At 43.4% G+C, this 14972-nt stretch overlaps 1 protein-coding gene and 1 pseudogene across 1 annotated transcript in view; both read right to left on the minus strand.

Moving 5' to 3' along the window:
- Positions 1–14524, minus strand: part of SLC9A8 (solute carrier family 9 member A8) — a 66672-nt gene extending 52148 nt beyond the window's left edge. Inside the window, exons 1-3 of the mRNA XM_070419778.1 lie at positions 14445–14524; positions 12425–12603; positions 3560–3640 (exon numbers count right to left, since the gene is read on the minus strand). Of these exons, the coding sequence (XP_070275879.1) occupies positions 3560–3640; positions 12425–12603; positions 14445–14470 (286 nt within the window). The 5' untranslated portion in view covers positions 14471–14524. The remainder of the gene's footprint in view (positions 1–3559; positions 3641–12424; positions 12604–14444) is intronic.
- Positions 4586–4780, minus strand: LOC139014821 (small nucleolar RNA U3; annotated as a pseudogene).
- Positions 14525–14972: the final 448 nt, after the last annotated feature.

Here is a 14972-nt window from a genome sequence, read left to right on the forward strand (position 1 = left end):
GTACAGTCTACAGTTATTTCTGCAATATCAGTAAACATATGAATCTTGTGGATGGAGAGCCTTGGCTGATCCCCAACACCATTTCCCCCCAACCCCCCGCCATGCCCAGTTCTGGGGTGGCCATGTGGTCAGAAGTCATCTACAACTTCTGGTGGAACCAGGGAGAAGAGGAGGCCACCTTGTTCACTCTGCTTGCTACTATAAATACGATTGTTTATTTGTTTGTTTAATGATTTTAGAGAGAGGAAGGGAGAGGGAGAGAAATATCAATGATGATAGAGAATCATTGATTGGCTGCCTCCTGCACTCCCCACACTGGATATCGAGTGCACAACCCGGGCATGTGCCCTGATCAGGAATCGAACCGTGACCTCCTAATTCAGGGCCGATGCTCAACCACTGAGCCACACTGGACAGGCTCTGTTTGCTACTGTAAAGACAGTAAACCTGAAGCTATGAAGACTTACCACATGGAGAGAGCCTGCCCAAGAGGGAAGCCAAAACAAAGGGAAGCACTTTGAAAAATGGAGAAAAACTGAGTCCAGGAGACTTGACCCAGCTAAATAAGAAGCTAGCACCACCTGTGTGTTTTTTTGTTGTTGTTGTTGTTGTTCTATGAACCAATGGTGTATAACTCAACCCCACCAATTTATTTCCTTTGAGTCAGTCTGAATTGATTTTGTCCTTTGAATAGAAAGAGTCCTGTCCCATATCAATTAAGATGTTTTTAGCTGCAAGTAAAAATGGTTGAAATAGATGTTTGTCATCCTATATATTAAAATCCTAATATGCAAATTGACTGAACAGCGGAATGACTGGGGGAACTACTGGTCACTATGATGTGCACTGACCACCAGGGGGCAGATGCTCAACGTAGGAGCTGCCCCCTGGTGGTCAGTGTGCACCCACAGGGGGAGTGCTGCTCAGCCAGAAGCCGGGTTCACGGCTGGTGAGCACAGCAGCGGTGGCGGGAGCCTCTCCCACCTCCACTGCAGGCGGGCAGTAAGGAGCGAGGGGACCCAGACTGCAAGAGCCCCGGACTGCGAGAGGGATGTCTGACTGCCGGCTTAGGCCCGATCCCAGGATGACATCCCCTGAGGAGTCCCGGACTGCGAGAGGGTGCAGGCCAGGCTAAGGGACCCTCACCCCCTAGTGCACAAATTTCGTGCACTGGGCCTCTACTCTCATATAAAAGGCAGCTCTGAGATAGGTAGCTATCAATTCAACAAACAAAAATGCAGTCAATGCCCTAGCCAGTTTGGCTCAGTGGATACAGCGTCAGCCTGTGGACTGAAGGGTCCCAGGTTTGATTCCGGCCAAGGGCACAAACCTGGGTTGTGGGCTTAATCTCTAGTGTGGGATTAAGTGGGAGTCAGCCAATCAATGATTCTCTCTCATCATTGATGTTTCTCCCTCTCCCTTCCTCTCTGAAATCAATAAAAATATATTAAAAAATAAAAAGAATCTAGGCTTTTCATCTGTCCCCCTGGCAATCCTTAGCATTCTACCTTTTGTCTTTGAGCCACAGTGGCAGAAAGATGGCTGCCAGAGCTCCAGGCATCACATCCTCATATAATAGCATCAAAGAAAGGGAAAATTACTCTTTTTATCAGAGAGAAGACGATTTTTCCTAGAGCCACCACTGAGCACCCAATCCCTTGGTCTCACTGGCCAGAACTGGATTTTACACTGCCTTGCTACCTCTATCCCTCTTTGGCAAAGGAGAGTAAAATTATTATGACAGCAAAGACCAATCTTGATTTGGAGGGGCCCATCTTCTGTGAGCACATTGTGGCAAGACACTTGATCAAAATAAGGGCTCTATTTTCAAGGAAGAAGGGAGGAAATGGCTCTTGGGTAGGCAACCAATAATGTATGCTGTAAGTCCTAATACAAGCACATGCAAGAGATAGTGAAAAATTTGACATTCCAAACCAAATGATAATACCATCATTTTAATTTCCATGTGCACACACCTAAATATGCACCAACTATATTTATTATTTTTAAGAAACTATGAAAACGGACTGCAAAACTATATATTCCTTGTAATGGCTTTTTAAAGTCTTTACTGAAATGCCCCAGAATAATAGGTATTAGCTATGTAGGTTATTTTCAACATGCCTAAAATAGAAAAAGGAATGTTAATGAATGATCCTTCCATTCTTAGAGCTCTAAGGCTATCTTGTTAGCTAAGGCTGTTAGAATCTGCCATGGGGTACAGCTGAAGAGCCCACTAAATAGAGAACAGAAACTCTTCTGAGTAAAACTGGTTTTCAATTCTACTAAAGATCAATGCTATACAGTGGTGCCTCTTCCTTAAAATATGGCATCACTGGGGGTCATGAAGCTTAGATGAGATGGCAATGCGAACAGTCCTAGGCCAGAACTGGCACACAGTAGTATTGTGAAGTCCAGGGAAAATAGAGGAGGGCTGAACACGGGCAGCAGGAGCACAGGTGGTGACGGGGAAGGAGAATGAACAGAGTCTGAGAGTTCATTTCCAAAGTTAACCTAAACCACAACTATATCGTGAAATAATTACTAAATACACTAAACAAAATGTACAAGGCAAAGAAAATTAACTTAAAGCATCAGCAGTGATAAGAAAAAACTAAATATCATCAGTAGGCCTTTAAGTAACTATAATATTATAATCTGGTAAGAGCTTTAGCTGAACTTAGTAAAATCTTATTTACTATGTCTTTTTTTTTTTTTAAGGTATGGATGATTTTTTTACAGAGAGGAAGGGAGAGGGATAGAGAGTTAGAAACATCGATCAACTGCCTCCTGCACACCCCCTACTGGGGATGTGCCCGCAACCAAGGTGCATGCCCTTGACCGGAATCGAACCTGGAACCTTTCAGTCCGCAGGCCGCTGCTCTATCCACTAAGCCAAACTGGTTACGGCTTATTTACTATGTCTTAAGCATCCCCACCAACATTTTCCTCTTGATCTTAGTTCTCACTGAAAATAAGGTCTCTGCTTCTTCCTCCACTAACCACTTCAATGAATGTACAAATGAGGTCACACCTGTTATTCCCTTTAAATAGAGGCTAATTATCTTATGAGTTAAATGCCACAGGAAACAAAAGAGAGAAATTCGAGGTACATAGAATGGAAAGCTCTCTGAAGACTTTAGATCTGACTCTGACATTAAAGTGAGCCATTTCTTTTTCCTAAACTGTCAAGTGAGAGCCCCATTGGCTGTAAAATTCAGTGACACTATGAATTAAAGTGCCAATTACTTGTCTTAGTTCAGCAGAATGTCAGCATAGCCTAGTAGCAGAGGTCAATGTGCCCAATGTATTCTAGAAGTAGAAAAGGCCTTGGAGCTGTACTGAGGGGTATCTATGTGACCTTCATGAGGTCATCACCCCTCTCTGAGCCACAATGTCCTTACCTGTAAAACGGGATCATAACACTCTCATGGCAGGTGGTAGTGAGGATTAAATGAGATCAGGAATGTACATCTTTTGTGGTTCCTGGCAGTAGGAGGCACTAAGAAAATCATAGTTATTGCTACTGCTTTTATTAGACTCACCAATAAGCACTTACCTAAAGAAACAACAGCAACACTCTCTGGCAAGAAATGTAATCTGTATCGAATCAGTAAATGCACCAATATGATGCAGATAGCTGTAGGAAAAATAAGACATTGTTAAAACAGCACATTTTAAAATGATAAATACCAAGTTCAAGGCAATAATTACTTCTGGAGGGCTGCCAGGGAAATGGACAACTGTCAGTTGTAAACTTCAGTGGCATTTGCAATCTCTTATTTCTTAAACTGGAAACTCACAGTGTTATAACTGTGGACTCACAGTGTTTAAAACATTTTCTCTATACTTCTTTACATCTAAGAGCATCAGACATCTAATACTTTTCTAAGCAATTAAAATTATTCAATCTTCCCAGATTCTAAGAAATGATCTTCAACTTTATTGAAGTAGTCATCAACTGGAAAACTCCAAATAGTGAAGACCAAGTCAATGAAATCAATCACTTTCATGTAACTATAATATGCTGACATGAAGTATTTTACCACCTGGTGATTGGTTCTCTCTTAACACAGAGGAAAGTGAGGGTGTTTTATAAACAGAACAAAGTAAATGCTTTGGTTTGGTGATAAGATCGTCAGAAACCTAAAGATGGGGTACTTGCTCTCCAGCTGGGTAGTGGGGCTCCCACTGGTTGAGGGCTCCCCATTTGCCAGGCACTGTTCTGACCCCCAACACCCCTCTTAACTATTATTACCATTCTCTCCTTTGATTCTAGATGAGAAAACTGGGGCTGAGGTCACTTCACTGGGAGGTGCTGCAGGTGGAGCCAGATTCCAAACTTGTGCCCTTAACCTCGGGCACCCCCACCTCCTTCCTGGCTGCCTTCATGCCCCAGTCTCGAAAATACAAATGTCTGACTTTCCTCACTGACGTGTTGTCATAAAAGAAAAGAATATAAAACTATTTAAAAGGAATAAGTATTTCTGGATTCCCCTCCCTCACTAAAGTATACTTTTACATAAATAATTCCCAAATGTAATTTCATGGTCCAAGTGTTAATGTGCATGTCTCTTTTTGTTAGGCATCTAGGTGGTATACTACCTCCTCAATCAAAGTATCATCTTAAGAAGTGGCAGTTACCGAAGCAACACCAAGAGCCAGCTTCACGCTCAGGAGAGAATGCTGCATCTCCTCCTCGTGGTTTTGGGTGCTCTACACATTCAGAGAAACTCCTCTAGTAAATAATTATAGAAATGATCCCTGAAAGTATAGTCTTAAAATTGGCATCATCGAAGACTTTAGCTCTAGGGGAATCGAAGATGGCGGCATAGGTAAACACCGGAGACTGCCGCCGTGGACAACCACTTCAAAAATACAACTAAAAGTCGGAGCGGACATCAACCAGAACCACGGGAAGGCTGGCTGAGGAGAGTCTCTTCAACTAGAAGCAAAAACAACAGCATTCCGACGCTCAGCGGAGGCGCAGTGTGGAAAATTTAAAGGTACAGCGGTGCGGTGGTGAGGATGCGCGCGCAAAGCGGGCTGGCGGCTGAGGGCGCGATTGTCGTTTTCAATCAGGAGCAAGTCTCAGACTCTGGGCTACAGATCCGGGCGAGTCTCTAGGGACCCAGACTCAAACGGGAGAAGCGGGACTGTCTGGCTACGGCCCCTCCGAGGTTTGCAGCGATTGCTGGGACAGAGAGGCAGAGCCCCTGGGGACAGACTGAGAGCGGCCATTGCTGCTCCCTCCCCCCCGCCCTGTTGAGCCCGCCCCGCCCAAACCCTGCGCACAGCCATTTGCCGATCGCCTCAGGCAAGGGCTGGACTAGCGCCTCTCCTGAGGACTGAAGTTTTCCCACAGCTGATTTCCACCGCCAGTCGGCCTGGTGGTCAAATCCCTCTAGTGTTAACTACAACAATTAAGGCTTGGCTAGAACAAGACTGCGCACAGAGACCACAAGGGGGTGCACCAAGAAAGCATAAAAGATGCGGAGACAAAAAAACATGACAGAAATGGAGGATATGGAGCTAAGAATCGCAATTTTGAGGGCTTGCCATAAATTTGTGCAGAGCCTCACGAAAACTAATGAGACCCTCGATGCTACGATAAAGAAATTAGAAAGTAAGCATACACGGACTGAAATAAAGAATATTATACCCAATAGCAGACCAGAGGAGTGCAAGAATCAAACCAAAGATTCGACAAAAAACACCCAATTGGAAAAGCAAAATGAAAAAAGAATCCGAAAGTGTGAAGATAGTGTAAGGAGCCTCTGGGACAGCTTTAAGCGGACTAATATCAGAGTCATTGGAGTGCCAGAAGATGAGAGACAGCAAGATATTGAAAACCTATTTCAAGAAATAATGGCAGAAAACTTCCCCCACCTGGAGAAAGAAATGGACTTACAGGTCCAAGAAGCGCAGAGAACCCCAAACAAAAGGAATCCAAAGAGGACCACACCAAGACACATCATCATTAAAATGCCAAGAGCAAAAGACAAAGAGAAAATCTTAAAAGCAGCAAGAGAAAGAGGCTCAATTACCTACAAGGGAATACCCATACGACTGTCAGCTGATTTCTCAACAGAAACTTTGCAGGCCAGAAGGGAATGGCAAGAAATATTCAAAGTGCTGAATACCAAGAACCTACAACCAAGATTACTTTATCCAGCAAAGCTATCATTCAGAATTGAAGGTCAGATAAAGAGCTTCACAGATAAGGAAAAGCTAAAGGAGTTCATCACCGCCAAACCAGTATTATATGAAATGCTGAAAGGTATCCTTTAAGAAGAGGAAGAAGAAGAAAAAGGTAAAGATACAAATTATGAACAACAAACATGCATCTATCAACAAATGAATCTAAGAATCAAGTGAATAAATAACCTGATGTACAGAATGAACTGGTGACTATAATGAATCAGGGACATAGAAAGGGAATGGACTGACTATTCTTGGGGGAAAAGGGGTGTGGGAGATGTGGGAAGTGACTGGACAAAAATCATGCACCTATGGATGAACTCAGTGGGTGGGGAGTGAGGGTTGGAGGGTGGGGTGGGAGCTGGAAGGAGGGGAGTTATGGGGGGAAAAAAGAGGAACAAATGTAATAATCTGAACAATAAAGATTTAAAAAAAAAAAGTATCATCTTAATAATACTAAAAATAATTTATTATTATTGTAAAAAGAAGTCTTTAAACAATCTGCATGGCTGTTAACTGGCCACCCTCAGAGCCACATTGACAAATTAGATATCTTTAGTTCCACCAAAAAGCACCAGGTGGTCAGAGAAAGGAAATAGTTATAAATATACAAATTTTGTCCTTTCATTCTGTGCTCTAAACCAGCGGTCGCCAACTGGTGTCTGAAAGGTTGGCAACCGCTGCTCTACACTATCAATCTGTGGTGTTATTATAAATATTTAACCTATTTAGAAAAATCCTACATTAAATACTAAGAGCAAGAAAAAAGTTCCAGTGCATAATCATAACATGTGACCAAAGCATGCCTATTGTCTAAAAAGACAGGCGCGTGAGCACATAAGTAGATAGATAATAAATTAGGGAGCTAAATCAGTTTCTGATCCTTTTTTGCACCAAGCTGGATGAAAAAATTAATTTAAAACATGTATTCTCCTAAATCAAACCATCTGCATCTTTCAGAACAAAGATGGAAACTATTAACAGAAAGGGCTAAATATAGGGCTCAAGGAAGGTCATCAGCCATTAAAGAGAATGAGGTCTCAAAAAACAACCCACAGGATGGGAGAAAATATTTATAAATCAGATATCTGATAAGGGTCTAGTATCCAGAATATATAAAGAACTCTTACAACAAAATGAAAACAATACAATTTAAAAATGAACAAAGGACCCGAATAGACATTTCTCCCAAGATATATGAACGACCAGTAAACACATGAAAAGATGCTTAACATCATTAGTCATTAGCAAAATGCGAATCAAAGCCACAGTGAGATACTTCACACCCACTCGGATGGCTATAATTAAAAAAACAAACAAACTGGAAAATAACAAGTGTTATTTAGGATGTAAGGAAAATGGAACCCTTGGGTCTGGCTAGTAGGAATGTAAAACGGTGCAGCCAGCTAGCCTCTGTGGAAAAGTCTGGCAGTTCCTGAGAAAGTTACACAGAGAATAACGATTTAACCTAGCAATTCCACTCCTAAGTATATATCCAAGAGAAACAAAAACTTACGTCCATACAAAAACATGTACACAAATGTTCATAGCAGAACTATTTAAAACAGTCAACAGGACAAAACAACACAAATGTCCATCAACTGAGGAATGGATAAACATAACGTGGTGTATCCTCACAATGGACTACTCCTCAGCCGTACAAAGGAATACAATTCTAGCACTTGCTATAACATGGGTGGACCTTGAAGACATGACGCTAAATGAAAGAAGACAAACATAAAAGATCATATATTATATGATTCTATTTGTATAAAATATTTTGAGTATGCAAATTCTTAGAGACTGAAAGCAGAATTTTATGTTTACCAGAGACTGGAGAGAGGGGTAAATGGGGAGTGAATACTTTTAATGGGTATCGGGTTTCCTTTTGGGATGATAAAAAAGAACTAAATGGTGGTAATGTAGTAAATGCCACTGAATTGTACATTTTAAAGTGGTAAATTTTATGTTATGTTTATTTTTAGCACATATATATCCTCTAAAAAGAAAAAAGAGGATGAGGTATATAAAAAACACTAATTTGGAAAGACCTCCAAGACATTCTGTGAGATGAAAAAGCAAGCTATAGGACCCCATTTATATTAAAATGAACAAACTCCAAGCTATATGTGCCTGTATGTGAATATGTGCTTATGAATGTACAAAAGCATATACACAATACAAGTACATGTTTCCAAACAAAAACTTCTATGTGGCAATGAGAGTATGCATACCACAAGTTAAAATGCTTCCAACTTTTCATGCTTGAAGCAATAATTATGTAAGCTACATTAAAACACAGACGTGCCAATTTTAATAACGCTAATAAATTTAATGGCTCATTAAATGGATGTGTCAAATGATGCTAATTGCTAACTCTAGTGCAAGTCAAGAACAGTGACTCACCATTGTTTCTGCAGAGTCAAAGTTCAGCAAGGGTTAAGTATATATATAAGTCAACTGATTCCAAGCTTCTAAAAGTCGAAGAGTTTTGGCATCCCTTCTCAACAAAGAGGAAAACAATGTAATCCTTTCCCACCCTTTTGGGACACAAATGTTATAATTTCATTTGAATGACTAACATAGTAAACAAAGTGGCAAATGTGTTCCAGATTAGTAGTTCCTGAAGAATGAACTATGGACTGATGATTTCCCTCAACTCACCAGAGTTCATGTAGTGAGTTAGCAAGTTACCTATTAACAGTATTTTTTTTTGTACTTTATCAGACATATCTAATCAGGAATATACAATAATTATTTTATCTTGATAATATACAAGAGCAGAGGAAAAATGTCTTCAAAATTACTTAAAAAGCATTCCTTTCTGCTAAAGAAATGTTAACCTGCACATAAAAAGTGGAGATTCCAACTCATAAACTGCCAAGAATCTGATTAGGTGAAAATGGAACCTGCGTGACATTAGTGGGACTCTAGAGTCCAGGTTTATGAACTGTTTGAAGAGAAGACAATCCAAGATAAATATACAGCACTTTAAATACAGTTCAGTCCTTTCTGGCCCCAAACATGCATTAACACTGGGCAGAATTTTGCGTGGATGAAAAAGCACATTAAAAAACCTGTTTTGTAGTCTTTGGCACAAAATAATCTTAAATGCTACACATCCTAAAAATTACTTTGAAAATCTTACTTATGCTTTTCACCCTCCTGTGAAAAAAGTGATTACAAAACGAAAGCTTTTTTCCCCCCAAGCAATCCTTTTATATTCTCAAGCTGACAACAATGTAAGTAGATTAATAATACTTCAGAATTTAAAGAACTAAAGATTTCTTGATCAAGAAAAGAACTGCCTTTCTTCTTTGTATTCAGCTACTATATTAAAAGGAAAAGAAAACAAGAGTCCTTGATTGTTGAAGTAACCCCCTAGAAACAGAATTTAATTACATTTACATGGTAAAAAATTACCTAGGATAGTAAATCTATATGAGACATTGTACACTTGAGCATTGTTGGTGGGAATGTAAAATGGTGCAGCCTCTGTGGAAAAGTTTGGCAGTTCCTGAGAAAGTTACACAGAGTAACCATTCACCCAGCAATTCCACTCCTAGGTTTATACTGTTTATCCAAGAGAAAGAAAAATATATGTACACAAAAATGTGTACACAGCCCTAGCCGGTTTGGTTCAGTGGATACAGCATCAGCCTGTGGACTGAAGAGTCCCAGGTTTGATTTCGGTCAAGGGCACATGCCCAGGTTGCAGGTTCGATCCCCAGTGGGGGGTGTGTAGGAGGCAGCCAATCAATGAGTCTCTCTCATCATTGATGTTTCTCTTTCTTTTTCCCCTTCCCTTCCTCTCTGAAGTCAATAAAAATATATTTAATAAAACAAAACAAAAAAACACGTGTACACAAATGTTCATAGCAGAACTATTTAAAACAGTCAACAGGTGGAAACAACACAAATGCCCATCAACTGATGAATGGGTAAACATAATGTGATGTCCTTACAATGAAATATTATTCAGCCATACAAAGGAATACAATTCTAACACAAGCTACAACTTGGGTGAACCTTGAAGACATGACGCTAAGTGAAAGAAGCCAGATATAATAGTTCTTTCTGTGTTTTGTTTTGTTTTTAATTAATGAGAGACAAGGATGAGCCCTAGGACTTTAAATAAAATTACTGTATTATTGCACCAAAAGGCTGATGGTTCAATTCTTGTTTCTTTATCAATGCTTCTCTCTCCCTCCCTCTTTAAAATCAATAAAACATATATATATATATATATATATACATACACACACACACACACACACACGTTTCCTATATAATAAAAACCTAATATGTAAATCGACTGAATGGTGGAACGACCAGTGGAACGACCAGTCGCTATGATGTGCACTGACCACCAGGGGGCAGATGCTCAATGCAGGAGCTGCTCCCAGCCAACAGGCCCCAGGCCAACCAAGGCGTGTGCCAGCGGGCCCTCTCCCCCGAAGTCCCCCCCCACCCCATTACACTGCAGAGGGAGGCAGCCAGCAAGCAGGCGGCACCAGGCTGGCCAAGGCGGGTGCCAGCAGGGCCCCCTGATCTCCCCGCCGGTTGCCCCACAGATCGGCCCTGATCACCAGCTAGGCCTAGGGACCCTACCCATGCATGAATTTTGTATACCAGGCCTCTAGTGTATACATATAATTTTAAATCCCTCACCTGAGGATATTTTTTTCCATTGCTTTTCAGAGAGAGTAGCAGGGAGGGATGGAGGAAGGTGGTGGGGGAGAGGGAAAGAGAGAAACTGATGTGAGAGAGATGCACTGACTGGTTGCCTTCCATATGCGCCTCGACTGGGGAGAGGAGCAAACCGGCAACTGAGGTACATGCCCTTGCCTGGGAATCAAACCCGAGACCCTCCTGTGGGCAGCTGACATTCTAACCACTGAGAACACTGGCCAGGGCAATAGAAACATATTTTTTTTAAAAAACAGACTGAAGAGTCCTTGATTGTTCAATTCCAGTCAAGAGCACATACCTTGGTTGTAGGCTCGATCCCCGGCCCCACAGAGGCAGCCAATTGATGTCTCTCTCTCACATCGATGTTTCTATCTCTCCCCCTTCCTTCCATTCTCTCTAAAAAAATCAGTGGAAAAAATATCCTCGGGTGAGAATTAACAACAAGAAAAAATTACTGTATCATTGAAATTGACTTTAAAAGTCTGACTAAAGTATGAAAGAAGTGATACTTTCCCTCAAAAAACACTTAATGGACAGCAGAGAAATACTCTGTACCTTTAAATCCAGTTGCACCTTTCACTTTTCTAAAAAGATCTAATTGGAAATATGACTAACTATCATTAAAGAAGAGTGGAAAATGTAAACATGCCAGCTTCACTTTTCAAATGAGAGTTTGGACTTGGGTCAAGTTCTAAGCTATTTCTTCTGTAGTCAGCTAATCCAAAGTGGTTGTGCAGTTTCAACTGGATATTTTTATGTTTGTCTAACACAGTTGTCTATTCTCTATAGTCTGGAAGGCACTGAAGTTAATGCCTTTTATCTAAACTTCTTGAATGATGTCTTGTAACCTATTAGTCTCTAGTTCCCAGATCTTAGGTATGTCAATCGCTTAACCTCTCTGGGCCTAAATTTCCTCACCCGTTAAAGGAGGAGGTTGAACAAAATGAGATTTTAAGTTTGACACAGTGACTCTGTTGAAAGAAAAATATTGCATAAGTAAATAACAGCACCGGTGTTATACAGATATGGCGAAAGTCATGATCATGGTTAATGAAATGACAGAGATTAAGGATAACAGTGTGCTAGGACAAGGGCACCTGATCTTTTCCTCAGCAGCAAAACCTTTACATAAAATTTTACACAGAAGCTTAATAGAGATGAGACAAAATGCTGCTCTGGTCAAAGTCAGATGCCCTTCTATTTGACTACCTCTACTTCCTGCTACCATACACACACAGACTTTCATGAGCAGAGTTTGAAATCCACTCAACTAGATGTTCAAGGTTGTTCCTAGGTCAAAAATCTTTAATTCTCTCTTCCAAAGGACGTCTAAGGTATTTCAAAAAGGGCGCTTCAGAATTGTTAAGCTCTAAGTTTTTATGAAGAAAAAGAAGTACCCTGCTATAATGTTATGCACTATCATAGTCCCTCAGCCTGAAGTGAAATCCAAATGGAGGATTTGGTTTAAAGGGGGTTAACCACACAACACGCACAGACACGCAAGATGGTAGATGATGGTGACTGCATTCACCTAGGACAAGGAGGGTGAAGAAGATAGTCATGCCACTGGACTGTTCCTCCTGCTGAGCCTGCTCCCCTGTCTGCACAGGGAGGATGGGCTTGGCAGGGGTCGGGAGCACCAGTTTTGTAGTGACAACCAGGCTGGTGTGGAGGGTGACATTGAAACCTTCGTGAGTTGTGTTGGGGAACCTGTTGAAGGACACAAAAAGCAGAATTAGGTCAAGGAAAAAGGGCTCCAAAGTATCCACACACAAAGCCAGAGAAAAGTTGGCACAGAGGAGTCTTAAGTCTTGCAACCAACAGGCAGGCCTTAAGAGAGAAACTGATTACAAAATTTCCTGCCTGCCGCCACAGGATGGTAGCAGTGCCCTCGGGTGCTTCTGAACGCAGCCATTTAGAGGACAGGAACAAGGGGCGTTCGGGGCCTGCGTAGAAACCACATGCCACCTGCTCTTTGGCCATAACGGGGGATGTAATCAGAGGCAAACTGGAATCTCATCACTTCCAAGGTCCAACATCATTTACTTGGCGCCTTTATTTCTCGTTTACATTCTTCTCCCTGGATTATATCCACAAGTTGAAGAAGCCACCTGAATTTGCGCAATTGGTGATCTGGTTGGAATGCCCTACCCTACTTTATAAGATCCTTCTCAGATTTCAAAAGGCTCAGTGTAACCTCCTCTGTAACACCCCGCTCCACACCACCGATTATGTTCCCCACAGCTCTCTCCGCACGTGTTGGGATTGTACACTAGTGCACTATGGATACAATAGTCATTGTGATTGTGATTATAGCAGCTAATGTGTATTGAGGCTTGCTTCATTCCAGGGGTTAGGTAACCTACAATCTCTCCTTTAATAGGCATAACATGTCTGAGGTGGATACGCTTACTTTTCCTTTTATACCCGCGAACAACAGAGAGTCGGAGGGGCTGCCTAATTTGGCCAATGCCTCAGTTAGTCAGTGGCAGAACTGAGCTTTGAAACCAAACATGAAGTCACTGGTCCATGCCACCTCTTTTGCTTTGTGCTGCTGAGGCACAGTTTAGTGTCTGGGACAGAGCGGATGCTTTAACAAATAAGGCAACTAAATGAAATGACCATCAGCCAAGAGACAGATCGGGAAAATTGATGGGTGAGGGAGCCAAATTTCAAATCCACGGGGTTCCCTGGGAATTTTTACATACGCATTCCACACACAGAGATAGGGCATCCACAACATGCAATACACTGTGCCCAGCAGGCATGGAGATGGGCAGGCAGGGACCCCGGAGGACAGGAACCCCGGCCGCCCCCATTTCATCTTGCATGGCCAGCCCCTTGCTCTCTGCACCCCAGGCACCCTGCCTGCCTTTCTGTCCCTCAAAGGCACTGCAGCCTGTCTTGCACTCGCTGTACCCTCTCCTATCCCTCCTCCTGGCACTGGCACGGGCACGGGCACTCCTTCCTGAGTAGACGCCCCCACCCTAACACGATTCCACTCCCTTCAGAGCACTAAAATCGTCTTGTCTGTTTATGGTCTTTTGCTACAAGGAAGTTCCCAGAGGGAGGCTCCTGGCTTGCCTCCTTCACCACTATGTGCCCAGGGCCTGGAATATATAGATGGCCGGCAGTTAATGAATGAATGAAACTCAATGGAGACAGATACAGAAAAAGATCTCTACGGTGGAGGAGGCGCCTGGCTAACTGGGGGGTGGGGGTGGGGGACTTCCTGGAGGAGGCGGAGCGCTCCGTAATCATCACAAGACCGGAAAGCTGGGAAAGGGACGTTTGGGTGGCGGGTGCCGCTAGACGGCTTTCCAGGCCTGCACTGGGCGGCCGATCCCCAGCCTGAGGTTCCGACCTCCAGGAGGCCGTGTTGGGCCCAGGCCCGTCCCTCCCGCCCTCCTCGCAGGGGCCGGCAAGATCCGTCCTGGCCAACCAGCACAAGGAGCTCCTCCTCCTGGGGACGGGGGGCGGCCTGAGGCGCTAGCTGTCACCCGCCGGGGCCCAGCCCTGTCGCCTCCGCCGCCCCGGAAAAGCCCACTCACTCCTCTTCCGCCATCTTCTGCCCCATCCTGCGGAGCCTCCAAGACCACCGAGTCCGGAGCCGCGGGGCTAGCAGGGCCCGCCTTCGCTTCCGGCTTCCGCTGAAGGCGCGGGCGGGCGAAGGGCCGGGGGCGGGGCCTCGGCAGCGCGAGGGCGGCCCTTCTGTCCCTCTGTTTCTATAGCCCGGGGGTGGGAGGTGGCCTATGGGAGGACAGTCCCCGGGGCTTCCAGGACTTCGTGACCTTCTGGCCCCACGTGGTTTCGGCTGTTCCCCACCGCGGGGCGGGGCGTTTTGAGGGAAGCTCCTGTGAGGTCCTTGTGAGTTCCCCGGGCCTCGCTGAAGGTTGGGAAGGAGGGGCCCCAGGGGCACACTCCCCCAGTCTGAGCCTCAGTTTTCCTCAGCTGCCGAGAGGACTCGCCACCTGGGCTTGGCGGAACGGTGCTGCATTCTATCTGTAAACATTTGAGTTCTGACTATATGCCTATCGTTAAAAAAAGGTGATGATGATCGAGGGATGAATCATTGGTTA

This window comes from Myotis yumanensis, unplaced genomic scaffold (assembly GCF_028538775.1).
Source record: "Myotis yumanensis isolate MYYU_CA2020_CCGP unplaced genomic scaffold, mMyoYum1.0.hap1 SCAF_7, whole genome shotgun sequence".
In the NCBI taxonomy this organism is placed as follows: Eukaryota; Metazoa; Chordata; class Mammalia; order Chiroptera; family Vespertilionidae; genus Myotis; species Myotis yumanensis.